The sequence below is a fragment of the Lonchura striata genome, chromosome 5 (assembly GCF_050655825.1).
Source record: "Lonchura striata isolate lonStrDom1 chromosome 5, ASM5065582v1, whole genome shotgun sequence".
In the NCBI taxonomy this organism is placed as follows: Eukaryota; Metazoa; Chordata; class Aves; order Passeriformes; family Estrildidae; genus Lonchura; species Lonchura striata.
The window spans coordinates 22,565,963-22,591,087 of NC_140707.1; the positions used below are offsets into that span (position 1 = coordinate 22,565,963).

The 25,125-nt window shown below is 45.6% G+C and overlaps 1 protein-coding gene across 3 annotated transcripts in view; it reads left to right on the plus strand.

The window, feature by feature from the left end:
- Nucleotides 1–25,125, plus strand: part of SCUBE2 (signal peptide, CUB domain and EGF like domain containing 2) — a 38,924-nt gene continuing 13,799 nt past the window's right edge. For 2 of the 3 annotated variants that reach the window (XR_014955552.1, XM_085580118.1), the window contains exons 1-16: nucleotides 15–174; nucleotides 2,904–3,026; nucleotides 3,447–3,572; nucleotides 6,163–6,297; nucleotides 11,563–11,688; nucleotides 12,072–12,188; nucleotides 13,025–13,114; nucleotides 14,226–14,342; nucleotides 15,382–15,504; nucleotides 17,046–17,162; nucleotides 19,469–19,591; nucleotides 20,072–20,188; nucleotides 20,763–20,849; nucleotides 21,525–21,629; nucleotides 22,524–22,679; nucleotides 23,002–23,205. Coding sequence is in view for 2 of the 3 variants with exons in the window: in XM_085580118.1 (XP_085436244.1) it covers nucleotides 72–174; nucleotides 2,904–3,026; nucleotides 3,447–3,572; nucleotides 6,163–6,297; nucleotides 11,563–11,688; nucleotides 12,072–12,188; nucleotides 13,025–13,114; nucleotides 14,226–14,342; nucleotides 15,382–15,504; nucleotides 17,046–17,162; nucleotides 19,469–19,591; nucleotides 20,072–20,188; nucleotides 20,763–20,849; nucleotides 21,525–21,629; nucleotides 22,524–22,679; nucleotides 23,002–23,205 (1,969 nt within the window). In the remaining variant the exon portion in view is untranslated. Of the gene's footprint in view, nucleotides 175–2,903; nucleotides 3,027–3,446; nucleotides 3,573–6,162; nucleotides 6,298–11,562; nucleotides 11,689–12,071; nucleotides 12,189–13,024; nucleotides 13,115–14,225; nucleotides 14,343–15,381; nucleotides 15,505–17,045; nucleotides 17,163–19,468; nucleotides 19,592–20,071; nucleotides 20,189–20,762; nucleotides 20,850–21,524; nucleotides 21,630–22,523; nucleotides 22,680–23,001; nucleotides 23,206–25,125 lie in introns of all 3 variants that reach the window. The other variant, XM_085580119.1, reaches the window with a different exon arrangement.

Genomic DNA, 25,125 nt, shown 5'->3' on the forward strand with positions numbered 1-25,125 from the left:
GGGCCGGGCGCCCCAGACACTCCCTCGGCCGCCGCCTCCTCCGCCCGGCGGCAGCGGCAGCAGCGCCATCCATGGGGTCCGGCGGCCGCCGCGGCGCGACGGGGGCGCGGGCGCTGCCGCTGCTGCTCCTGCTGCTGCCCGCGCCCGGCGGCCCCGCCGCGCTGCCCCTGCCCGGTGAGTGCCCCTGCTCCTTCCCCCTGCCCGGTGAGTGCCCCTGCTCCTTCCCCCTGCCCGGTGAGTGCCCCGCTCCCTTCCCTGCCCGGTGAGTGCCCCGCTCCTTCCCCCTGCCCGGTGAGTGCCCCTGCTCCTTCCCCCTGCCCGGTGAGTGCCCCGCTCCTTCCCCCTGCCCGGTGAGTGCCCCGCTCCTTCCCCCTGCCCGGTGCCCGCCCCGCTCCCTTCCCCCTGCCCGGTGAGTGCCCCGCTCCCTTCCCTGCCCGGTGAGTGCCCCTGCTCCTTCCCCCTGCCCGGTGAGTGCCCCGCTCCTTCCCCCTGCCCGGTGAGTGCCCCTGCTCCTTCCCCCTGCCCGGTGAGTGCCCCGCTCCCTCCCCCTGCCCGGTGAGTGCCCCGCTCCCTTCCCTGCCCGGTGAGTGCCCCTGCTCCTTCCCCCTGCCCGGTGAGTGCCCCGCTCCTTCCCCCTGCCCGGTGAGTGCCCCGCTCCCTTCCCTGCCCGGTGAGTGCCCCGCTCCCTTCCCTGCCCGGTGCCCGCCCCGCTCCCTTCCCTGCCCGGTGCCCGCCCCGCTCCCTTCCCTGCCCGGTGCCCGCCCCGCTCCCTTCCCTGCCCGGTGCCCGCCCCGCTCGCCCAGCCCCGCTCAGCGGCTCCCCCGCGGGCACCGCGCGGTCCCGGCTCTCCTCTCCAGGCCGGCGGCCACGGGAAGGGGCCGGTGCCGGCGTGAGGCGAGGCCGTGCCCGGCTCGGGCTCCGCAGGTGCTGCCCTGGGAGCGGAGAGAGCCCGGGATGGGCACCTGGGGAGCGGGGTGTGGACGGCGTGTGCTGCGGGTGAAGCTGCCTTCGGACCCCGCGGAAAGAGCCCAGGGATTCTCCCGCCGCCGCCTCCTGCCAAGTTAAAGGCTGCGATGTTTGCTCACGGTCTCGCTCCTCCAGGCTCTCTCCTCTGCTCGGGATACTGTCACTGCAAGGGGAAATCTCGCTCTCTGTGCCTACGGGTTTTTCCTAGCCCTCTTTTCCACGCTTGTGCAAGCATGAGTGATGCGGCTTCTTGTTGCGGTTCTTTACCTAGACACGCTGCAGATCACAGAGGGGCGGTGTAAAAATAACCCAGCTGAGCTGCCGTCCTGCCGCTGCCACGAGATCTGCTTGATGTCTCTGTGTCCTGGCTTGGAGGGAAGCCCCCTCCTTGCCGTGTGTTTTCTGGGACCCCCGTTACCGGGGCAGGTCTGTGTCCCTGGCTCGGGCAGGGCAGAGCTGACGGTGCTGAGGGCACACCGTCAGCCCGTGTGGCTGGTGCTCCTTTATGCCTCTGTCTGTCCTTCCCTGCCCATCCTTTCTGTCTGCCCCACCTACCTGAGTCCCACTAGCTGGAGACCCCTCAGCAATTGCCCACACCCTTCCTTGCATGACTTGCTCCTTCGATTCACTGCCTCCCATATTTTTTAATGGCTTAACTTCTCTGCTTTGAGAGGAAGCCGATTCTGCTGCTCTTCCCCGCTGCTTTCCACTGTTTGCCACCTTCTCCTTCCTTGCTGGTGGCACTGTCTGGGGACCCCATCACTGCTGTTGGAGCTGTGTGCACCTGAGAGCCAGGAAGGCACTGCTGCTCTAACACTGGCCCTTTGCCTTGTTTCCCACTGCCAAACCCCATTAGGAGTTAAAACCAAGTGAGCACTTTCTGCAGTTGGCAGCTGCTGCAGTACCTACAGGCATATTTTGTGATTGGGGGAAAGGAAAAAAAAAAAGGAGCAGGATGAATGCTATAATTGTAAATGGGAGAAGTGCTGGCTGAAATTTCCATTTGGAAAGTGATCCCCACCATAAAAAGTGACTGACTATTGAAGTAGTTGCTTTCTGCTGATACTCATGCACTACTTCTTGTTTTAGGAGGCACTTTTTGTACCTGCATGGGGTGTTGCTTCTACAATTCTCCCTTTTAGCCGGTTGCTGGAAATCTTCCTGTTTCTGTGCTTTAGTTTTCCTCTGCTATGTGAAAAACTTGGGCCAATGTCTTCAGCTGCCTGTAACTTTTCTTCCTTTTTATGTCTACACTTCTTCATCTCCAGGACTTCTTCCTGTTGGTGTTTCCCTTTCTCTTCATTTCCTCTTCTCTGAAGTTTCCACCTGGATATTTTGCTTCAGTTTGCTGTGCTTTGAGATGGCTGGCCAGGTGATTTGGCAGTGCTGTTCCCCAGATACTATTCTTGTACTTTAAAAAAATTATTTTAAGATTATACATCTATTTAATGGTAAGTCAGTCTTTTAACTTGTTGATGGCGACTGTGAAAGTACATCTCAATCATCTCCCCTTGTTATTTTAAATCCTTGGGCTTCCTGCAGGTGATGCACGCATGTGATCAAGAACTCTTTCAATGACTGTTTTTTGTTAATCAGAAAGATTAACAATCTCTGATGAATCTCTGTGAATCTATCAGCTGAATTTCACAGAGCATCTGACCCTTATGAGATTGTTTCGGATGCATTTATAAATGTGCTCAAAAGCCTACCATGGGCTTATCTGAGTTGCATACAAATATATCTATATGCAGGTAGAATATGACAGAAATTAAAGTGTAGACGTTGTCTCCGCCTGTTTGTCCTGACACACAAAACAACACAATATTCTTGCCGGGCACCACGAGAGGTGCTGAGCCTTGTCATCTCCTTAGGGATGTGTTTGATGCTCTGTCCTCCTCCTGCTGACATTCCCTCCTGAGCCTGCTGTCTTTTCACAGATGTGGACGAGTGTGCCCTGGGGCTGGACGACTGCCACCCAGATGCTATTTGTCAAAACACCCCGAAGCTGTACAAGTGCATGTGCAAAATGGGTTACACCGGCGAAGGGAGGAAATGTGAAGGTAAAGGGAGCAGAGCACAGCGTTCATGTGTCAGCATGGAGCATCTCTAAGAAAACAGAGTCACTGAAAATAACGAAGGATCATTTTTAAATCAAAATGGGGATTGTTTTATCACCCGATTTACTTATTGTTTACAAAATCGAAGGCAAGCCTTGCATGGATTTTCACCTGTTCATTTCACTCAGCCCGATAATGAGTTTGTTGTTTATAGCCTTAAAAAACATAAGGTAAAAGCTGCAAGGGGGTTTCAGGGTGTTTTCTGTCATCAGAAACCTTCAGCAAGAAGTGCATTAAATATAGTGTATTTGCAAGGCAATGATGATTTTGGACAGCAGTTGCTGCTCACATTTAGGCAGTCACATCCCTGTCTGTAACACTCAGGCAAGCATCCATCATACTGACTTCTTCTTTATTCCTTAGACATTGATGAATGTGACAACGACTTCAATGGGGGCTGTGTCCACGAGTGTTTCAACATTCCAGGGAATTACCGCTGCACTTGCTACGATGGTTTTATGCTGGCTCACGATGGCCACAACTGCCTGGGTAAGGAGTGTGCTCGTGGGCAGGGGGAATGGTGGTGGATGCACCCCTGTGGCTGCATCCACGGGGAACACCTGGCAATCTCTTGGGCTCGGTCAGTCCGGAGAGTGTTGCTTGCGAGTCTGAGGATTTTCAGGTACTGAGGTATCATCCCAGTGTGGCTCTTTCCCCCTCTCTGTAAACGAGGGTGTGTGCTATATTTTTGTGGAGTGCTTTGGGTTTAAGTGTGCCAAATGTCATCTATTATTATGCTAAATGAGTTGATGTAAAGGAACATGTGCTATCATTGTCCTCTCCCTCCCACATTTAGCTTAGGATCAGTTGTCAGGTAAGTTTCCAGGCTTAGGGATCTTCTCTCTCAAATCTATCTGTAACGTGGGGGCTTCTCACTCTGAGTATTCCTAAAAGGAGAGGATGATTTGGAGTGTGCAGTAGCTGTGTATGATGGAGGCCATTGAAGAGCTCACTGAGTCCTGAGCTGGTGAAGCTGTCCTTCTTCCTGGACCCCAGCTGGGCATCCTGTGTGCCTCAGCCCTGTGCTACCTGTGCCATTTGCTTTTTCAGAGATGGCTCAGTTTTCCTCTACTGCTGCACTCCATGTGGAAGTGCCTGGACACACCTCCATGCCCATGGCAGTCAGAGGGAACCTTGTTCTCACTGCAAAACTGAAGTTAATTCAGCTGGCTATTTCCCACTAGTGTGTGGCCCATCAGCTGGGGGTCAGACCATCCCCAGGCTGTGTCTTCTGCTGGGACAAATCAGGCAGCTCTGGAGTATTCAGTGGGATTGTGTTGGGGTTTACCTGCTGGGAACCTGTTGTGTGCCCAGCTTTCTACAGTGTAGGTGGAGTAGAGGGTGAACTCCCCAGGTTCCAAATACTTAAATAAAGTAGATAGAGAAACAAAATATCTGCGGATACTTTAAAGTAACAGAACATCCATCTTATTTTTGCATTTGTGTAAACACAGAGTGGAGTTCAGCTGAGGTTACCATGAAGGGCTGGATGTGGAGGAGCACACTGCCTCTAACAATGGCACCAAAGGCATTTGTGTATTCTCTTTGTACCCTGGGCATACTTCAGCTGAGCTGTTTGTGACCAGTGACAAAACTTAGACCAAAACCTACCACCTGCTATGTCACTGCTCAGCATTGCATGGCAGACCTATACAATAAAATAAAACAAAATGTCATTGACATACAATGAGGTTTTTACCACTGATGTGCCAATTTTGAGTTGAGATGTAAATGTTAAATAAATATTTTGGCATGCAGCAAATTGGATCACATCTTCTCTTAATCTGTTTATTTACTTTGTTCACACCAGGGTTGCCCTCCTCTCACCCTTATTTTTGAAGATCTCTGCTGTGTGCCTGGGTTTAAGCCAAATAGACAATTACTTGTTGGAAAGAGATGATTTTTTTGAAAGCTTTCCAAGGTCTGTAAGACAGAAACATCTGCTGGAGTTCAAATGTGTAGCACTAAAGGCTCGTGGTGGCTGTTTATTCATGATTGTTTGCACATTCACATCACTGCAGAACTCTAAAATACTCAGCTTCTTTGTGATGGAGATATGTCAGCCGCTCTTTTTCTCCAGCAGGTCACATTCTTTTGCATCCAATTGAGTTACTCACTGCCTTCAGTGGACATTAAATCTGTTGTAATACTATGTTATGCTTCTTACTAAAAGCCTCTTTCTCTTTTTTTTTTTTTTTTTTTTAAAGACAGCTGTTTTCTGCCAGAAATGCCACAATGTTAAATTAAAAACATTGTACTATTAGCCAGGAACAATGGACAGAACAGGGAGCAAACATGATGTTACAGATGAATTTGCAAATGAGACCAGTGCATTGCCTCAGTAAGGTTTTGTTCTGTTTTTAAGGGACTGAGAGTTTTTTAGTTCCTGTTAAAATTTCTGAAAATTAGGCTAGGAGAAGTATTTGGCAGTCATGGTTGCAAAAACCCCATGCTTATTAAGGGGTAAATTCCAGAGAATTGAAGGTTGGTATGAGCATCCAGTTGTTCAGAGGCTTAGCTGAAGTTTTTCTATTCTTTGGTTCTCTTGGTTATCTTGCAAGCAGGGCCCTTCTGTGTTCTCTGGTGTTGTTGAGACTCTGAATGTTGCAAAATCAAGATTAAGGCTGCTTCCAGAACTTCTGCTCTTGTCCTTGACTGCAGTCAGTCAACACAGCAGCAGCCCTGATGATGAATGATGATGTCCTAGACTTGAGGGAGGAGGATGACAAACCAAGCACCAGAAGAGATGTGGTGCATGAATTCTAGCTAGGGTGAAAGTCAGGAGTAGGGAATAGGTTTTGAGCTGAATTTATTTCGAGGCTTGTATTTTTCTTGTTACACCTTTTCTTTAGGATGTGGAGCTTCCCGGGAAAAAGAAATGTCAGATTTGCGAACCGAAACCACTACGACCTTTAAAGCTTGGATGGGTTTGGAAGCAAAGGGTGACGGCACAACAGCAAGCACAGGGCAGCCGGGGGTGTCTCGGCTGCCTGGGGGGCTCCAAGCCGGGCTGGTGTCTGTGTGCAGCGCGGATGGGTGTGAGCACAGCGCTCATCTCTGTCTCTCCCCTCTCTCTCAGACACCGACGAGTGCGCGTTCAACAACGGCGGCTGCCAGCACCTTTGTGTCAACACGGTGGGGAGCTACGAGTGCCGCTGCAAGGAGGGCTTCTTCCTCAGCGACAACCAGCACACCTGCATCCACCGCTCCGAAGGTACCGCCCCGGCAGAACCCCGCAACCACCTTCAGAAGTGTTCTCAGGCTGCTGCTTTCAAAGCTGTGAGGGGTCTTGGAGTCCTCGCTGCTTTTGAAAGGAGCGCTGTGTCAGGAGCTGTCTCCTGAGGCCCTCCGCTTTGGTGCCGCTGGGCTGCTGTGCTCCCGGCTCCCTGCCGCTCTGCCGTGCAGCAAAACTCTGTCCGAACCCAGGGATCGGCAGCAAATGCAAGTTCTGCGCATTTTCGGTGGGTTTAGTTACCCGCACCACCTTCTGATACCTTTTAGAATTCCCTGTACGATGTTTAGGTTTCAGCTAAGAGATTTATTGCTTGTCAGCCCCAAAGGTATTCAAATCTCGTGCTTTGTTTTGAGTGAAACCTTTGTGAAGGGACCTTTGAGAGATCAGAGTCTTGGATATCTAATTAGACATCAGATGGAGCAAAAATATTTTGGATACCCTTAGGGAATGCTTTAAAGTGGTTGCTCAGATCAGGGAGTTGTCCATTGAACTGTACGCTGAAAATCTTAGTAAGAAGTGCTTAAAGCTGCGAGGCTTTCTTTAATCTATGGCTTATTGTTGGCATAACTATAAGAGGAATCTGAGCATGAATAAACAAATCTCACTTTAAAAATCCCCAAAGTGAAGAGATCAACATTTATAGACATATATGGCCATCCACAGATGAGGGTGCTGAGGTGGCTGCCATCTGACAGAGCTGAATTGATCTTCTGTTTGGATTAAGAATTTGTGTTCTCAGCTCCTCTGGCCCTGGGCTTGGCCTCACGGGGGTCTGGTGGCTCCTCAGGCCATGGCTCAGGTTGCCACTGCAGGGGCTGGGCCAGGAGTGGGGACAGGCAGGAGGGCAGCAGTGGTGGCACAAGGCACAGCAGGGCTGTGAGTTTGTGTGCACCCAGGGAGAAGGTCTCTAAGGACTGCAAAACTGCTTGCTTCAACACCTTGTCTTGCCTGATGCCAAGAGAGGACGATCTTCCAACTCTTTTTTCATACTTGCTGCTACTTGAGTACCTTCTACTCTCTTGAGCTGACAGCAGCAGCATTCTCTGTCACTAATATTTGCTCTCTTATTTGTAACTTTGGAATTCTGTCTCTTTTCTTAAGGATGCATTTAATTTCTCTTAATGCTTTTTCCCTAAAAGGCCCTTTTTCCATAATACCAAACATCCACTAAACATAGGTATTTTTTCTTGAAAAGGAAAACAAAGAGGACAAAAAAGATGATTTTTTTCCATAAAAACCATCTAATAAAGTACATTTTTATCAAAAAGAGTTTTAAAAAAAAGCCTCAGCACACTGTGTTGACTGATACTTTTTTTTTCTTCTTAGTAAAGCATTAAAGTGTTTGTTTTGCTTTCTTTAAAAGCCATTTTTTCAGGTTTCACCCTGTGACTGTTTCCTTCTACCTCTCCTCCCCCTTTTCATTACTGTAAAGTGCTGCTCAGGATTCCCCACCTTTTGTTTAACCATTTTTTTTCCCTTGGGTGGGCATGTCTGTTGTAAGCCGAATCTCACTTCTTTATCTTTCCCCTCACATTGTTCTCTGCTTTTCTGCTCATTTCTGGGACTTCTGTTCTCTGCCTTGTGTATGCATTGCTCAGTGTTTGTACTTTGCTGGTTCTGAGACCTCACAGCATTGATCAAAGCAGGTTTTGGCTCCTGCTGCCTAGACCATTTACTGAGTTTTGCTTCTTATGTGTAAAATCAGGCAATATTTCCTTCCCTGTCTCCCAGCCCCATTAAGATTGTTCATATATCAATGCCTGAGAGACCTTCCCTGTGGGCTGCAGTATTGGCCTTTAAATAACACAGAAGCAGAGTGAACTGGAGTTTAAACCACAGGAACTAAAAGTGCCCTGGGAAGTTGTGCACAGTCCTATTTTTTATCCTTGTTTGCCTGCTGGAATGAGCTGCTCTTCATCTGTGTGGGAGAAGAAACTACCTTGAGATGCTGTTAAAGTAGCTGGCAGGGCAGCCATGCACGTGCACCTTGTTTCTGGGTTCCACTTGCTCCATGTTAGGAAATACAAAAACTTGAGGGGAAAGAGAGTTTTTTGTGAGTAAATACCTCGTGCATCTTTGTGGCTGCTATTGCTCTGGATGGCAAATCTTGCTGCTCTCCCTTGTGGTATCTCACAGTCATAGCTCTGCTTGTTGGGCTGAACTGGTGGGGATGAATGGGATCTGTGGGATCAAAGCCACGTTTGAGTCCTGTGTGGGCTCCTACACAGGGCACCAACTCAGCTGTCACTCCTGGAGCTGTGTCTGCAGAGAACAGGGATAGCTGGAGAGCTTTTGGGGAAAAGTGGCCTTAACACAAGCATGTAGGGAGCATGGAGAATGACTAAAGCATTCCTGTTCTGCTGGCTGTGCTGATGCTGCTCACTGTTTTTCTATTCTCTCAGAATGCCTGGTAGCTTTGTCCCATTGCATCCTCTCACTCTGTCCTACAGAGTGCCTGCTTGAACCTGCCCTGAATGGAGCCTTAATGCTCTTAGCAGATTGGGAATGTTGTCACCTTCTGTGTAAAAAATTATAAATATTTAAACCCAGATCATACATGTAAGAGATTAATTTAGTGTGACCTGATAGGGAAATACTGCTGGCTTATTTTGCCAGTGACAGGAGTGCTCAGATCTCAGGTTTGCTGGGTAGCTTCAAGAAGGTCTCACCTGGCTCAGGATCTGTTCAGCCATGTGGGCACTGGATTCATCTCTCTTGGCTGAGTGGGACAATCCAGAGCCATCCATCCCAGGATACTTGTGAATCAGTAGGGCAGGGTCTCCTGCAAGAGAAATTGTGTGTCTGGGAAGTGTGTGGGGAGATTTGACCAAAATTTTCTTGGGGTTTGTTTCTGAACCACAGTCTGCTATTGCAACAGCACTGGAACAATGTGACCTGGGAGACTTTGTGTCCACCAAGGAATTTGCAGCCACATAACATTTATGGCTTTATAGACATCTCTGTAATACAACCTTGTAAAATGGGGCTGAGAGAGATCTACCAGCTTTGGAAACAAGCAGCAGTCCCAAAGTGGATGCTGGATGTGTGGATGTGGGTATCTTCTATGAAGCTGCCTTTTTGGTCAGCTAGGTTTTGGTGGGTTTGGTGGAGTACCTTGTTCCACAATGGATATCTTGTTATTAAAATTCATCCTGGTCTGGAAAGCACAGTTTTAGCTTTCTGTGGAGATCTGATTGAAGTCTGCTCACTCAGAATGGAGCAATCCCAAATGGAGCATATAAACCATTTGTTTGGTGCCAGTGAACTTTACCAAAGTACCTGCTTGAACAGTTTCCCCTTTGGTAGCTCAATAGAGACAAAAGAATAACTTTGTTAACAGAAACTAAGCTGATAATTCTCTTAATGCTCTCTAACCCGTCTGAGCTAACAGACCAAAGCATACTGCATGCTTAAGACCAGAAGTTTCACAAAACCACCAGAGCTAATGAGGCTAATTTGTGGCCTCATAGGTTCTCTCCTTCCTTGACTGACACAATAATGGGTGACAGCTTTCCTGTGGGCTCCTTGGGCTGTGCCTGTGTGCTGCAGGATTTGAAGTCTCATTGTCTTGTACTTCTGGAGAGCCCTCACTGTGGGAAAGGAATCAAAAAGCCAGTAGAGCAGAATAATCTGGGCTCTGCAGTGTCCATTCTTTTGTTGCTTAAAGCTGTCTTAATAGAGAAAGGGTCCTGTAGCTGGTGCTCCAGGGGGTGAGAATAGCAGTGTGGAAAAAGGACCTAATTGGAGTGGAATAATGGTGATGAGCTAACCTCTGCCTCACAATGCAGCGGGTTTGTTTCACTTAGTAATAAGGCTGAAAGAAGGGCTGTGTAAGTTTAAAAATATATATATAGGGTGTGATATTGATCACATAGTCCCATTTCTGCAGCATGAGCTCTTCTGCTCCTGGCTGTGCACCTGCTCAGCTCCAGAGAAGTTCACTGGGGTGGTGTGGGATGAGTCCTTGCAGCTAAAATATGTTCCACTTGGTCTTCATAAATGGCATGTTCTCATTGAGAAGAAAGAGTATTTTGGTATAACTTGTCCTTTTAAAACCAAATGTGCCAAGGCAGAGAATTTGATGGTAAAGGTGTGCTCTCTGTGCACCCGAGGAGAGCATTCAGATGTCTTCTCTTTCCTGGCTTTGTAACACTGTAGAGGACTTCATCAAAAATCTGTGGTATTCTGTTAAAAGAAAACCGATTTTAGTTTGGTCTGTTGATCCCACTGGGTAACTCAGCCAGCTGCTGGGTGTTGTAGTGTTGTGTGTGCTCAGACTGTACCACCTTCTTGTAAATGGCAAAGACACTGATTGCACTGAACCATGGAGCAAGGGGAAATAAGCTTTTGCAATAATGTTAGACACTATTCCTCTTTAATTGACTTTATATTTTTGCAAAAGCCAGGAAAAAACACAATGGCAATCAAGTGCTGTGCATGAACTGGAAGAGATAAAAATGACAGAATGTTTTAGGAGGCGTAGCAAAACCAATCCAGTCATTAGTGTCACACTGATTCTTAATTTGGTTAAAGCAGATACTGGCTCTAAATTCTGTCTAACGGGGAAGGTGTGTAGAAATACAGAACACTGTGATAATACCCAGTGAGGTTCTCTTGGGTGGTGTGTACTGAAATCGGAAAAAAAGTTGAAAACAAAATGTTTAACAATAAAGAGAATTGATGTTCAGCATGCGTGCAGTCTGCACGTTGGCCTGCTCAGAGACAGGACTCAGCACTTGGTCACTGCTGAGACAGGTTATGACTCTGGGAATCTGCTTTGTAAGCCAGGAATTGAAATTGGGATGACCCTTGTGATTGCTGTTCTGAACATTCCTGTGTCTGCTGGCTGCTCTTTTAAGCAGAGAAATAAGAACTTAATTTTAGACTTGGACATTGCCACTTTTATAAAAGAAATGAGGAGGTTTTATGATCACCTAAAAGTATTAAGTGAGAATGTTTGATGAGAATGCAGATACTCTACAAATCTGTGGATGTTGCTCTTTGACCTTGCAGTCAAAGAACATGGGCACAGAAAAGATCACAGAAGGAGAAACTTTGGGGCCATTGACTTTGCAGGACTGGGCTCGCTGCCTTTCCTCTCTGTAAGCTGAAACTTCTTGTCCCAGCCCTGCAGGGTCACCCCAGAGACAGAGGCTTAGTCTGTGTGTGTATTGAACTGACTCTGTTGCCTGCACACAGAGCTGCTGGGGATGCTGATGCTCTTGTACCTTTCCTGTTTTACAGAAGGCATGAGCTGCATGAACAAAGATCACGGCTGTGCCCACATCTGCAGAGAAACACCCAAGGGAGGAGTTGCCTGTGAATGCCGACCAGGATTTGAGCTGTCCAAGAACCAGAGGAGCTGCATTTGTAGGCAACGTTCTGCATCTGCTTATGGTTTCCAAAGTGAACAAATAGTGTTCTGTTTGCAGTGAGATGGGACTTGGTATGTTTTAGCTAACGTGGGATGGCACACCTGAACTGTGTGTGTTTGAACTAAACCAGAATTGATGTATTTTCTGGACACTGTCACAGAGGTCTATTGACTGCTGTAGTGTCTGCTGTAGTTTGAGAGCTGGAACACCTGGAAGTCCAGCTCCATGAGAGAGCTGTGCAGTGTTTGTCTCACAGAGCCCTTCAGCACAGGGGCACGTTAGGAGGGTGCATTGGATGCTCAGATGGCAGTGGAATCGCACCCTGTCCTTCAAAGGTGCTGGAAGTACCTGTGAGAGTGACATGTGTTTGCTCCCTAGTGACGTGCAACCATGGCAATGGGGGCTGCCAGCACACGTGTGACGATGCTGACCACGGGCCAGTCTGTGGGTGCCACCCCAAGTACGTCATGCACGTGGATGGGAAAACCTGCCTGGGTCAGTATGCACTGGAGGGAAGTAGTTTTCTGTGGATGGCCAGCTCCAGGGGGGTGTGGTGGTGCTGTGTGTGCAAGATTAATGCTCCTGATAATGGTATGTCTAGAAAATGTCAAGGAGTTCAAAATTAAGGAACCTGATAGTGCATGGGTGAGTTGGTTGGTCCAGAAAAGTTATGCTTCCCTATTTAAGTAGCTACCTAATGCTGTTGCAACCTTTAATTATCACTGGTCCCCCCGAAACAGGAGGCATGCCACTAACCAAAGCAGGCTTCCTTCCCTCTGGGATATTTTAGGTTCTTTTTTCAGTAGCGTGAACCAGGGAGTGTAAGCAAGGAGTACATCTGTGAAAACTGGGGCTCTGAAATCAATTAATGTATAGTTTTGGCAAGGCAGTTATCCAGTAAAGAAAGCAATAAAGTCTCTGGAAGAGTTTGTTGTCTGTTGATTGAAATCAAATGCTCAGGCATGACTGGCTGGTCATTGTAATTAGCCCACGATGGATGATGAGAGAGTGTTCCTAACAGAGCAGCTCAGTTAGTTCTTTCATCTTGCTGCTGGTTACTACATCTGTAGCACATCTTTTGTTTTGTTCAGGATACTGAAGCAAACATGACTCTTAGGAAGCCACAAAAAGCAAAACATTCTCATGGTTTTGACTGAAGGGTCTTCGTGATTTTTATTACTACTTTCTCTTTAAAAATAATTTATTTCTGCCTGGTCAGTTCCGACTGTCTCTGATTCAGTGTGTGATGCAGCTGTTTGCATGTGTTGAATGTCAGATGAGGGTTCTGGTCAGGCACCTTTACTCACTTGCTTTTTTAATGTTCCTTACAGAGAGGGAAGAAGCTGCTGTTGAAGTTTCTGAGGGAAACACCACAGCAGCAGCTGATGTGGACAAGAGAGTGAAGCGACGGTTGCTTATGGGTAAAAGTGCTGATCCAAAATAATTCTGCTGCTTGTTGAAACCTTTTGCATTGAAGAATTAGTGTGGGGCTTTTTTGGTTTTTCATGGTGGCCTTCAGCTCTGAGCTGAATTCTGCCTGAGATGATCCACTATCTCTTAAGGAAATAATAATATTCCCTAATGTTCAGACATCCAAATGAATAGCCTTATTTTCAAAAAGAATGACAGAGGAAGAAAGAAGATGAACTCTGTCTTCCCTTGGAAGTTGGACTCAGCCTGCCAATACTGCATGTGAGATGAGAGACTGGGAGGGAATAAGCCAGTAAAGCTCTCAAAACTTGACAATAAGTAGCATATGCTTGATGCTGCAGAAAATGATGATACAGAGCTAGAAAGAAAGTGTTCAAAAAGCAGACAAAAATAAGTGTTCTTTGCAGCTCTCTCAATCAATTTACATGCTATGTAAAATTGTAGTTGTCCAGCCAGTGATAAGGTTGTTAGACTGACTGAGGTGGTTAGACTGATGACAAGAGGATGAATGCCAAAGAGTGTGTTATTTCTGTTTGCTTGGATGTGAAGAACTGTGCTTTAAGAGTGCTCACTAGCAAGGTTTGGTGAGATTTAGGCATAGTTTGCATAACAGGGAGTTAGAGGAACAAACTTTGGTTGGAATGGCCCCTGGGTTCCCAGGCTGAGGGAATGCTCAGTGAAGGTGTTACCCACCAAGACTGGGAACACAGGTAGTAGGGAAGATGAGTCTGGAGGGATTTAAGAAAACTCATTTAGTAGTGCTGAGTGTAACCAGGTGTCTCACTGTGGGGAAGTGTCAGGGGAGCAGCCAGAATCCACTGTGGGCATAAAGAAACTGACTGGCAGTAACAGATTCATCATCAAGGAGCAGGGATTTAAGACACAAATGGAATACCCAGAGACAGCATTTTGGTTTGTAGAGTTTCCACAAAAAGCCTGGAAATAGCTGAGGCAGGGATTTTGCCAACACGTGTATTTAGCAGCGTGTTCTAGGCTGAATGTTTAATAGCAGTGTGCTTGGGACTGTGCCTTGTATCCCATGATGTTTGTTGCTGCCATTGCAATTTCCCTGGGGAAACCTGAGCTCTGTCTCGTTGCCAGAAACGTGCGCGGTGAACAACGGCGGCTGTGATCGCACCTGTAAGGACACCTCCACTGGGGTCCACTGCAGCTGCCCCGTGGGCTTCACGCTCCAGTTTGATGGCAAGACATGCAAAGGTGGGGATTATACTCCTGGACACGTGTGCCAACAGCTATTAGGTGTTACCAGGTCCTGTAAGACACACATCTCCAAATGGAGGCAACCCAGCATCCAGAGGAAAGCCGCTGTGCTCTCCGAAGGAAGGGCTGCACCAGGCTGTGGTTTCCTTCACCTCAGGGGTATCACATGCAGGGAATCTCTTCTTCTCTGCCCTCCTGCTCTCCACTTCCACCTCCTGTGCCTCGTTTTGCAGAGGTCAGGTTTGGGAGAGCTAAAAGAGCTCTGTTGGCAAGCAGAGGCCAGCACTGGCTGGGGCTGGCGGGTGCGTGGGTGCTCACAGGTATCCAGCCCAGCAGCCTGCCCCACTACCCACAGCCAGCTGGGCATCAGGAGAGCTGGTCAGTAAATACCAGTGTGTAAACAGGGATGTGTTTTATAAATATGCACTGCTCCAAGCAGCTCTAATGAGAGCTCTGAAAAGGAGCAAAGGCACGGTTAGGTTGTATGTTATATTGCTTTTCCAGTAATTAGATGTTAAAGCTGTTCTGCTAAGTAAAAATGATTAAATCCCTAGGTCTGAGTCAATGAATATTAGATAAAGGCCTCATTCTCATATTGCCATGAAAAGGATGGGGTAGATCAGGAAATCTAAAAGTCAGGTAGATTAGAAATCTCTGCCTGAGATTTCTGCAGGGCTCACAGAAAGGAAACAGAGAGAATGTTTAAAATACTAAAACCTCTTAGAGAGCCTTGGAGCCAAAGTGTTTCCAAACAGAACTTAGGGAATGGTTTTTTATAAATGCATTACCCAAATGCAGCTGACAGGAATACATTAAATGAGAGCAAATAACACTGTCCTGGGGCTGAATGGGTTGGATCATTCTTAAGAGTTGGATCTGATCTTCCTTCCTTAATTTGTGGTAGTCTCACTAGATTTTGTTTCTGGGCTCCTCCAACTGACTAGACGTGACTATTTTCTGAATCTGGCAGTGGAGTAGGTTGAGTGCTGAAGCTCTGTGTTAATTTGCTGAAACCTTTTTTTTTTTCTTGTTACAGATATTGATGAATGCCAGTCCAATAATGGAGGCTGTGATCATTTCTGTAAAAACACTGTTGGCAGTTTTGATTGCAGCTGCAGAAAAGGATTTAAATTATTAACAGATGAAAAGTCCTGTCAAGGTATGTGCACTGGAGAGACAATGGTACAACAAAAGTAGAACAAATCAGCGTGGTTTGGACATCTACTACAATGATGAAGTGATAATGGACTCCAGAATAATTTTCATTCCTCAGTTTGGATTTTTTTCTTCTGAAACAATTGTTGAGTTAATACAGTTGGCTTGATGCTATTGTAGGAGATAAGTTTAATAGCACAGTGAGCTATTATCTGGAAGGGACAGAGATAGCACCATATTAAACGACTCTCTATGAGGTTAATGCTTCATCCTGCCTTGATGATCTTAAAATAATTTACAGGGAAAATTAAACAATGTCCCTCACTCCATCTTTCTGACTGATTCACCATTGCAGTGAAACTGTTACTCCTTAAAAGGATATCTAGTTGCCATGAGCTCATTATTAAAGGAATAAGACATAACGTGATCTATGAAATTATAAGTCTGTAGATAGACAGGAATCTCTGTTCCCTAAAACATCACGGAGCATTTGCTTTTGAGGATGACATGGATTTCTCCTGTGAGACCTACAAAGCATATTTGCTTTGCTCTGTAGTGGTTTGTGCATATAGATTTAGCAATTCTATTTAAGCTGCTTAAATGTCAAAGATCAGAATGGTCTGTGGTTGTGGAAAAACAAAAGGATGAAACAATGTCAATTCAGTCAGCCAAATGGCAAACTATGTGATTTCCTAGGCAACCAGATGACATTAAAGGTGAATTTCAGAAAACTGAACTGATCAAGAGAAAGTAATTTTCACCTGGGTTTTTTTGTGCATTCCTATTCTTTATGAATAGTCAAAGAAGGACAACTATTTATATGGAAAAAAACTTACTGTATAAACATCTGATTTTTGAGACAGTTTGGGGTTTTATTTAAGTGAAAACTATGAATGTATCTTATAGACTTGCAATTCCCTTTTGCCTCTGTCACTTCTGTTGTTTTTCCTAGACTGTTTCAAAAGTGATATCATGCTGCATGCCCAAGAAAAAAGACTGATGAAAAGTGCTAGTGAAGTTGATGTGAACTTTTTCTGTGTCTTGCAACATTCTTACCTGGCATGCAAAATGTACTAGTATGGAAATTTTAGGTACATTTGATGGTATAATGAATGTTCATTCTCAGAGAACACTGTGATTTTCAGCAGATGTAAATCAGATGCTGTATATTCAAATAGAGCTTCATTTAGGGAGGAAAAAACAAAGGCAATATTTTCCTTCTTTTACTTAATTTCTACATAGAGTAATCCTAATGAAATAAGAGTTTTGTCAGCAGTTTTATTCTCCCATAGGAGAGAAATAATTTGATTTAAACATAATTGTAAAAATGTAACTCCAGTTTTTGCGCTTGCCAAGGAAAAGCTTGTTTGGCAAACCGAGCGTTCTTTTAAAAACTGTCATTTCATTATGTTACTTTATGTGCTTTGAAAGAATCTGCTTGGCTCACACAAATCTGCCCATCCCTGCAGTTGCTGAGCTCTGTGGGCTCCTCAGGGCTCCCTGGGCAGCCCGCGAGGTGCTGATGGCTCCCTTTAAACCTTGCAGATGTTGACGAGTGCTCCTTCGAGCGGGCGTGCGACCACACGTGCATCAACCACCCCGGCACCTTCGAGTGCACCTGTAACAGGGGATATGCCCTCTATGGCTTCACCCACTGTGCAGGTGAGCTACAGACACACCACAGCCCCTGGGACACGGGCAGCCTCCCACTGGCCTGCTCACAGCCCCTGCAGCACACGAGCTGGTGCAGACCCAGCTGGCCTACAGAGTAAATTTTACCCCTTGCTGTGATAATGAGACACAGGAAAAGGAGAAATGGATCCTGCTTCTTCCTGTCTTTGCTCAAGTGATTTTGCCTTTACACCGTGCATGCAAAAGGGACCTGTAACTATTAGGACAAACTGATGGGTTTTCTGCTTGTATCTGAAGTCCATAATTCAATACAATTTCCACATGCAGAAGAGTCATTGACTTCAGTGAAAAGTCAGTGGAGGAGGGCTTGAAGAACAGGAAGCTCTGAATGACTCTGAAAATTACAGTTCTGCAGGTGCACATGTCAGATCCTCATGTGATGTAGGCTGGAATTTAGCTGTGCCACTTTACTCTGGCCAAGATTAATACTCTTAAATTTTCATGTCTTTCCTACAAGGAAAGTTCTTTATAGAAGCTCAACATATGACAAATTCCCAGAATTAACATGAGGAAACACAAATAACTGGGACACTAAATGGAATCAAGCTTGTTTTATATAAGCTTTAGGCAAGACCTTACTGAGTCCAAAGTTTACTTAATTCTGAGTAAGACCTTTTTATTTCTGAGGCCGAATGAGCACAGTTGGAGATAACAATTCAGAAATCTCTGTGTGCCTGTCTATTCTACTCTCTTCCTCTAGAAATTCTGCAAATAAGATTACAGGGCTACAACATCACTGTGTTTTGTCCTGATGAACATGGGAACTTTACTGGATAAGGAATAACACTGTCATGTGCTCTACTTAGTAAAAGATGACTTCTGAATCATTTATCTGCATTAATTCAATTTCTTTTGGGCACCAATGAGGAAAAGGAACTGCAATTTTGCATTTGGCTGCTAATTGGCCTTTTATTGTCATACCCCCATGCAGAATATGTTAATTAATCCTCGTAGCATCATTGACTGGCAATCACAGGTTGGTCAGAGCTGATAGAACACTCCTGATCTCTGTGGAAGAAGTCACTAAGTGTTGGAGATAAGAGGTTGGAATCCTAAGAAAAGGTCAAGGAAAACCAGAGATTTGTGGTATTTTAGACAGCAGTACCAGTTTAAGGTGTTGTCTTCTTTCTCCATTATTCCTCTGCTGCTCATTCCTACCCCTGCTGTATCACTTCTGTTAAAAGCACATTTTTCCCTCCAAATCAGACTGGTGTGGTGATGTTTTCACTGTTTCACAGTGTTCTCTAACCAATTGTTATTTAGAGGGTGTCTATTCTGGGGACAGCAGTAACAAGAACTTACTAGCACTGAGGTAAGCATGTGTGGAAATAGGTACCCTCAGGTGCACAAACTTTATGGGACTTGCAACAGGTTTCTTGAGGGCAGCTTTCTGGGTTTATGTACAATTGCCATAAAGCTCTGGGGGAGAAGTGAAGCCTTCCTCAGGGTGGATCTGAGCAGCAGAGACAGAGACCTTTGCATTTCCCTTTGTTGAAATTCATGAGATTCCTGTTGACCCATTTCTCCAGGCAGTCAAGGTCCTTCTGAATAGTGGCACAACCATCTGGTGCATCAGCCACTCCTCCCAGTTTTGTCTCATCTGTGGCCTTGCTGTGGGTGAACTCTTGTCCCACCATCCAGGTTTAATGAAGAGGATAAATAGTATTGGCCCCAGTGCTGACCCTGGGATGCAGCACTGCTGAATGGTGCATTCTGCATCAGCATGCAAGTTTGCACCAGAGGCAGCATGTGTTGTGTTGTTGATAATTTCTCCTCCTGTCGGCATTTACTGGGTGGGACAAGGCTCCAAAATTGGATAATTGGCCAAAAGAGACAAGGGGGACACAATGGTGGTGTTTGCCCACAGAGCCAAAGTGTTCCACAGTAGTTGCATCTATTAGAGCACTTTGGAGCATTGTTCAGTATGAGTCCTGCCCTGTTCTCTGTTTTTATTTAAAAATTAGAAATATTAGTTAATCAGACACAGTGCAACACAGATTTGACTTGATCTGCTTTTCTTAGAGTTGATTTGTTATCATATTGCTGAGGCTGGATATTGTTTAATTATGAGCCACCAGTATTTGGTCTGCTTTGACATTTATCAAGGGATTTCCATGAAGACAAATTATTTCAAGGTGGGTGTCCAGGCAGCATCCCTGAAGTCTTTTCAAGACCCTACTGAGCAGTATTTGTGTCCACATTTACCTAGTGGAGTTTGACTGCATAACTTTGAGAAGAGCAACTTTTTAAAAGTATCCTTTACCTTTCCTCTGCAGATATTAATGAATGTAGCATCAACAATGGTGGTTGCCAGCAGCTGTGTGTGAACACACTGGGAGATTACGAATGCCTGTGTCAGTCTAACTACAAGCTACACTGGAATAAAAAGGACTGTGTTGGTAAGGTGTCTAATAAATACATTTCTACTCCTGATGTGTTTGGTGGGCCATATGGTTACAGTCAAATTTGATGGTCTGTCCAGTTAAGTGGTATGAGTCATTGTTCCTGGTATTCTGCTTTGATTTTTAGCAAGGCATGATGATAGTGATGTTGAAACGCATAAAAACAAACAGCAAACCAACCCCAAAAACAGGAGATACTTTGAGGGATTTTGATGCTTTCTTTCCTGTGCTTTTATCTAGCTCGTTCTTCTATTTCCTTTTGTTCATCTGCATGAGAAGGCTTGCTCATGACAAAGGAAGTTTCTTTTATGGTGTGATCTTCCAGTGATTTTATTTGGCTTTAATTTTCTGTCTAAACAGCGTATTAATTGCATGGGTGCTCTCAGGTACTGGCTACAAAAGCAGCTGCATGCTGATTTATTGGTAGGGTGAAGGTAGATGTTTTAATTCTGTGAGTGTTTGTTTTATCCTATCTAGAGACAAAAGATCCCTTGTCTGATAATGTGTCACCCAAGGTATTGCTGCACTGCATTAAGAGTGGTGGGAGTGATAGATGCTTTCTGAGCTGCTCTCCAGATGTCCAGGTATTCTCTGGTAAGTCAGAGCTGACAGAACTGAATACGAGATTCTGTACAGAGTGTAAGGGTGACCAACCTCCTCACTGTCAAGAAAGCCCCAAGAAGCAGTCAATAAACAGAGATCTTTCCTCTTTCAGTGCAGATAATAAAGGGCTATATCCCTGACAGTGTCCAGGAAAGCCCCTCTCCTTGCCTTTTATAACCACTCTACCCTCAGATTCCCTTCTCACAAGTCTCTTTTTGAAGCTGGGGAGGACAGGGAAGAATTCTCCGTGCTCCCTGGGCCATTCCTTAATTGGCCCTGAGAGGCACTGGTGAATGGGGCAAAGGCATTCCAGCCCTGCGTGGGGTCTGGGATTTTGCCCACACAGCCCCTCCATCCCACAGGACTCAGCTGCTGCTTCTGGGACTGGTGCTCTTTCTCTTCCTGAATCCTTTGAATGGCTTAGGCCGAGACAAGCTCTGATGTGGAGTATTGTATGAACAGCATTGTGTGCTGATGGCAATCAACAAATTTAAAATGTGTTGTGCTGCAGGAGTCCTCGGTGTGTGCACTGTACCTGTGTCTTTACTGTCTGTCTGTCTGTTAGGAACACAGGATGCCTACACCCTCACCTGTGGCAGGTCCTCTCAGCTTAAGAAAAAGCAGCAAAATGCAAATGCTTCCAGCTGGCTGGGTAATCACCACATTTACTGTTACATAGTTTGGTTTATTTATTTTCATTGATAACTGTGAAACAAAGGTATTTCTGTTGACTTTTTACCCCCTCTTGTAATCTATCACTTTTTTCCTTCCTCTTCCTCATGATTGTAATTCATGATTGCTGCAGAAAATTCCCCTTGTGCTGCTCCATCAGCATAATTCAAACTGAGAATTAAAAATAAAGATCAGTAGTGAAATAAACACTTAGTCCAGGAGTTATGTCTCCTTTTAGTCATCCAAACCTGGACAGTGTGGGCAACATACAATGTGTTTAGGTAGAGCTGTTGGACAGTAACAGTTTAGAAGGCATTTACAGCCATAGACATAAACTACTTTCTGAAATTATTTGGAGTATCTCCTTTGATTTCAGCTCACCCTTATTCAATTCACCCAACAGCAGATCTGGTCTTGATCTCTTTTCTCTATATCTCTTTTTTTTTTTTTTCCTAATAAGATGTACTACACATCATTCTAATTCTAATTGTGAACCAACTTCACAGCAGGAGGGTTCTGACATCTCATTAGGTTTTCTGTGATGATCGCTTCATATCAGCATATTTTTTGTGTCACATTGTGGTGTGACATTAGGGCTATCTCAATTTTCTATTCCCTCTTTTAAAATACCATGTTTAATTGTTTCTTCCTGAAGATGCTTCAGCCATCAAGATAAGCGTAACCTTTAAATTAAATGAAGGAAAATGTAGTTTGAGAAAGACTGAGATGTTTCAAGAAGGTCTGGAGCAGATGATACCAGGTATGAATATAAAAATGCAGGTAAGCAGGGGCTAAGTGTTTTCCAGATATGAAGTACACAACAGGCAAAGCATAGAGGACTGAAGGCTTTCTGCTCTTCACTTCTTCCTGCTTGGCCATGACTCTTGCAACAGTTATTTCAGATCCCAGGATTTCCTTGTGGCATCCTCACAGTCTTGCTAGGAAAGCCCTTATCCTTTTTTTGTTTGTAATACTGCTAATAAATTCTCCGTAAAATCAACCATTCTTTTTGTTAATTTGATTCCTTCCTTTCCTTTATCTTTTTATCTTTCTCTTCTTTCCTTTCTCACCTGCTCCTTACTGTCTGGTGCCTTGTTGAAAAATCTGACCTTTTATGCTGACTCTATTGTCCTAGGGTTATTCCTCTTGTCTCTTATCTTCCTTTCATACTTCAGCAGCCCCAGATGGATGCAGCGAGGTCAGCTTTTCCATCTGCTCCAAAGCAGAAAGAGTAGCCTGGGAATTTACAAAGTCAGCAGAAAATGAGGAGGAGTATTAAAAAAAAAAAGAAAAATTGGGGAAAGGAGTCATTAAACAATATGATGAATCAGTGTGTCTGATTGTTTGTCCTTAGCAGAGTAACAGTGAGGAACTGCACTGAATGCTCAGTGATAAGTTACGTACTCCAGAACCAGAGTTTTTTCTGGGCGTTTCCTTTACCTAAGCCTTATTTCCTCATTGAAGCCATGAGAATGGTCATGACTGTGTGAGGGTGCACCAGGTGGGGGACTGGCCAAACTATTCCTTTACTGGCCCATGGAGGTGATGGTTTGCTGCTCTCTAACTCTTCATGGTGACCCACGTGCTGAGCACCGGTGGCCGTTCAATAACAGACCTGGCCAAGCTTTTGCTTCCTTTGGTTTTGTTCATACAGAGAGACAAAATTCAGTAATGGAGAGCTTCCACTATGTAAACCTAACATGCAGCTCTGGCAAGAAAGTTCATGGAGCCCTCAGTAGACTGGCAGCAACGAGAGAGATTTTTATCACTGCGGACTTTGAGCTTGCAATGAGCCGGAAGGAGGTGACAGGTTGGTTGGAAAATAATCCCAGGTGCGCTTTGAAGCTTCTTGCTGTTTGCTCCTTAATTTCTGTATTTTTCACTTCTGTCTGTATGCAAAATGATGATGAAAAGTATCTCCTGTTTTGAACATTAATTTCACTGCTTCAGAAAGAGTGAGGGATGGGGATGGCTCTAAAGATCAAAGAGCTGCCCGGTGTACTTGTCCTTGAGGATTTCAGACTTGTTCCCAGAAGGTGCTTTCTCAGTGATTTGAGTTGGTTGGTGTTTGGAATTGGGTGGGATATTGTACACGGTCCCTCAGGGCAGCTTTCACCCCTGATGCTTTTCAGACACGTGCGACGTGCGCTGTGCCCGCAAGAAGACGGAGAAGCGGTTCCGGAAAACCATCCGCACCTTGAGGAAGACGGTCAGCAGGGACCAGTTCCGCATCCGCCTCTCCGGCACGGAGCATGAGGTGGCCAGAAAGGCTCTCAAGCCCTTGGAGCCACAGCAGTCCTGTGGTGTGGGACAGCTGCACCCCGGGCTCCGATGTGGTGAGTTATGAGGGAGTTGGGGATGGAGAACCCCGTGGGCTCCGCTGCTTTGCTCAGCCTGGAGCTCGGAGGGATCGGGGTTCACTTGCCCAGGAGAGAGCAGGGCTGGGTGTGCAGAAGTGGGGGTGCTGTCAGTGCTGCTGAAATCCTCTCTGGGAATTTGGTGTTGGCAATGGGTGTGTTACAGAGTAGAGCAAGGGCTTGCTGCACTGCACTACAGCTGATGCACAGCCTGGAATAAGCTCGAAGGTGGAGAATAAATAACATCAGGCACCAATGGCCTTGACATCACCAATGCTACTTTTAAGACTACATTTTGTAATAATTTAGTAATGCTGTGTTCCTGAGCTTGTGCACAGCTCACCTCTCCCTAGTCCTAAGGAAAAGGATGCTCAGAATTTGATACAGTCACATTCACTTTGCTGACTAAGCTCAGAGTCCCAGAGAATCTTCATGACAGAGTTATAAATTCATGGAGATTTTATAGGCCATCACTGAGAAAAATCTTAATTATCATGGCACTGGAGGGCACCACCATAATGCAGTCCATAGTAAATGCTTCCAAAGAACAAAAGTTAAGGAGAGGGGTCAGATGCTACATCTTAACAGAGGCCTAACAACCATGACAGCTAATTCAGGCTGCACGGGGTAGGCAGCGTGTAGGTGGATTGTGAATCAGCAAGCCTTTAAAATGCTTGTCACATTGAATTAGTACGTCTTTCAGCAGCAGCACTTGGCCTAAGAATAGATTTTCCAATCCGGTTTTGCTAACTCTAGAAAAACTTGGATTCGTAGAACAGACAAATCATTTAAAACATCTGTGCAAGCAAGCAGGGAATTACTCAGGAAATCTCAGAAAAAGTTGTAAGAGTTCTTTTTTTTTTTTTTCTTGGAACATTGCAATAAATCTGAAAAATTCTGGAAAGCTCATCAAGATGAGTTTACAGGGATATTTTCAAGCTATTTTGTTGGATGCTAAAGGGAGGGTTTGAAAAAAAATCTGTCATTCCAATTGTATGGAGCACAGTATGACTCTGAAGATATTTGTGATTTCATCTGGAAAAAACAGAGATGAGTAAGCTAAAATTGTTGCAGGTGGAGAAGGCAATGTGAATTACCATTAGAAATTGGAAGAGGAAAGAAACACAATGTTTTTAGGTAGCTGCAGAATCAGTTTAATGCCTCAGCACAAACGAGAAGCATACGTGGCATTTCTGTGCTAGCTCAGAGAGAAAAGGGAGTTTTGGGCAATGCCTGCCCAGAAAGCTCTTTGGTGGGGTGAGCACAAACAGCCTGCCCATGGTTAAAACAGAATCACTGAGTGTACAAAGACAAAGGTTTTGAAGAACAATTTGTAGAAGTCAGGCCTCTTCTGGTGCTGAGTTGGTGCCACAGTTTGTTCTAGCAGGTGCTGCCAAGAGCAGTGCAATGGCCCTGTGTGTCTCCTGCCTTATGGTTTGATTTGCTCGTGCCTAACAAGGTGCAGTCACTAAATGAACCTTCCTTTCTTCAGCTGAATTACTCAGGCCACATCCTTGTGGAGATTTGCTGTGGTCAAACAGGAGGTGAAACTCACACTGCAGCCTTTCCCTTACACAGATTTTAAGGGCTCTCGCCTTGCACTTGTTCCCCTGCTTATTTTCATTCAATGTCCAAAAAAATTAGTATCTTTGAAACGTCCCTACAGCACTGGTCAGGCTGCTGGGAGCTGGGCAGACAGCTCCCTGTTGCTGAGAGGACATAAAAGTACCCACAGGTTGTTAGGGATGCCTCATTTCCTTAGAAAAAGCTGATTGTCCCAGGGTGAATGGGTAAGGTGGGACCAGGGGGCTGGGCTGCCAGGCAGGAGCTAAGAAATAGGCTGGGGAGAGGAGAATAGAGTGGAACAGTGTGAAGAAAGGCAAGGAGCTAGTTCAGGGA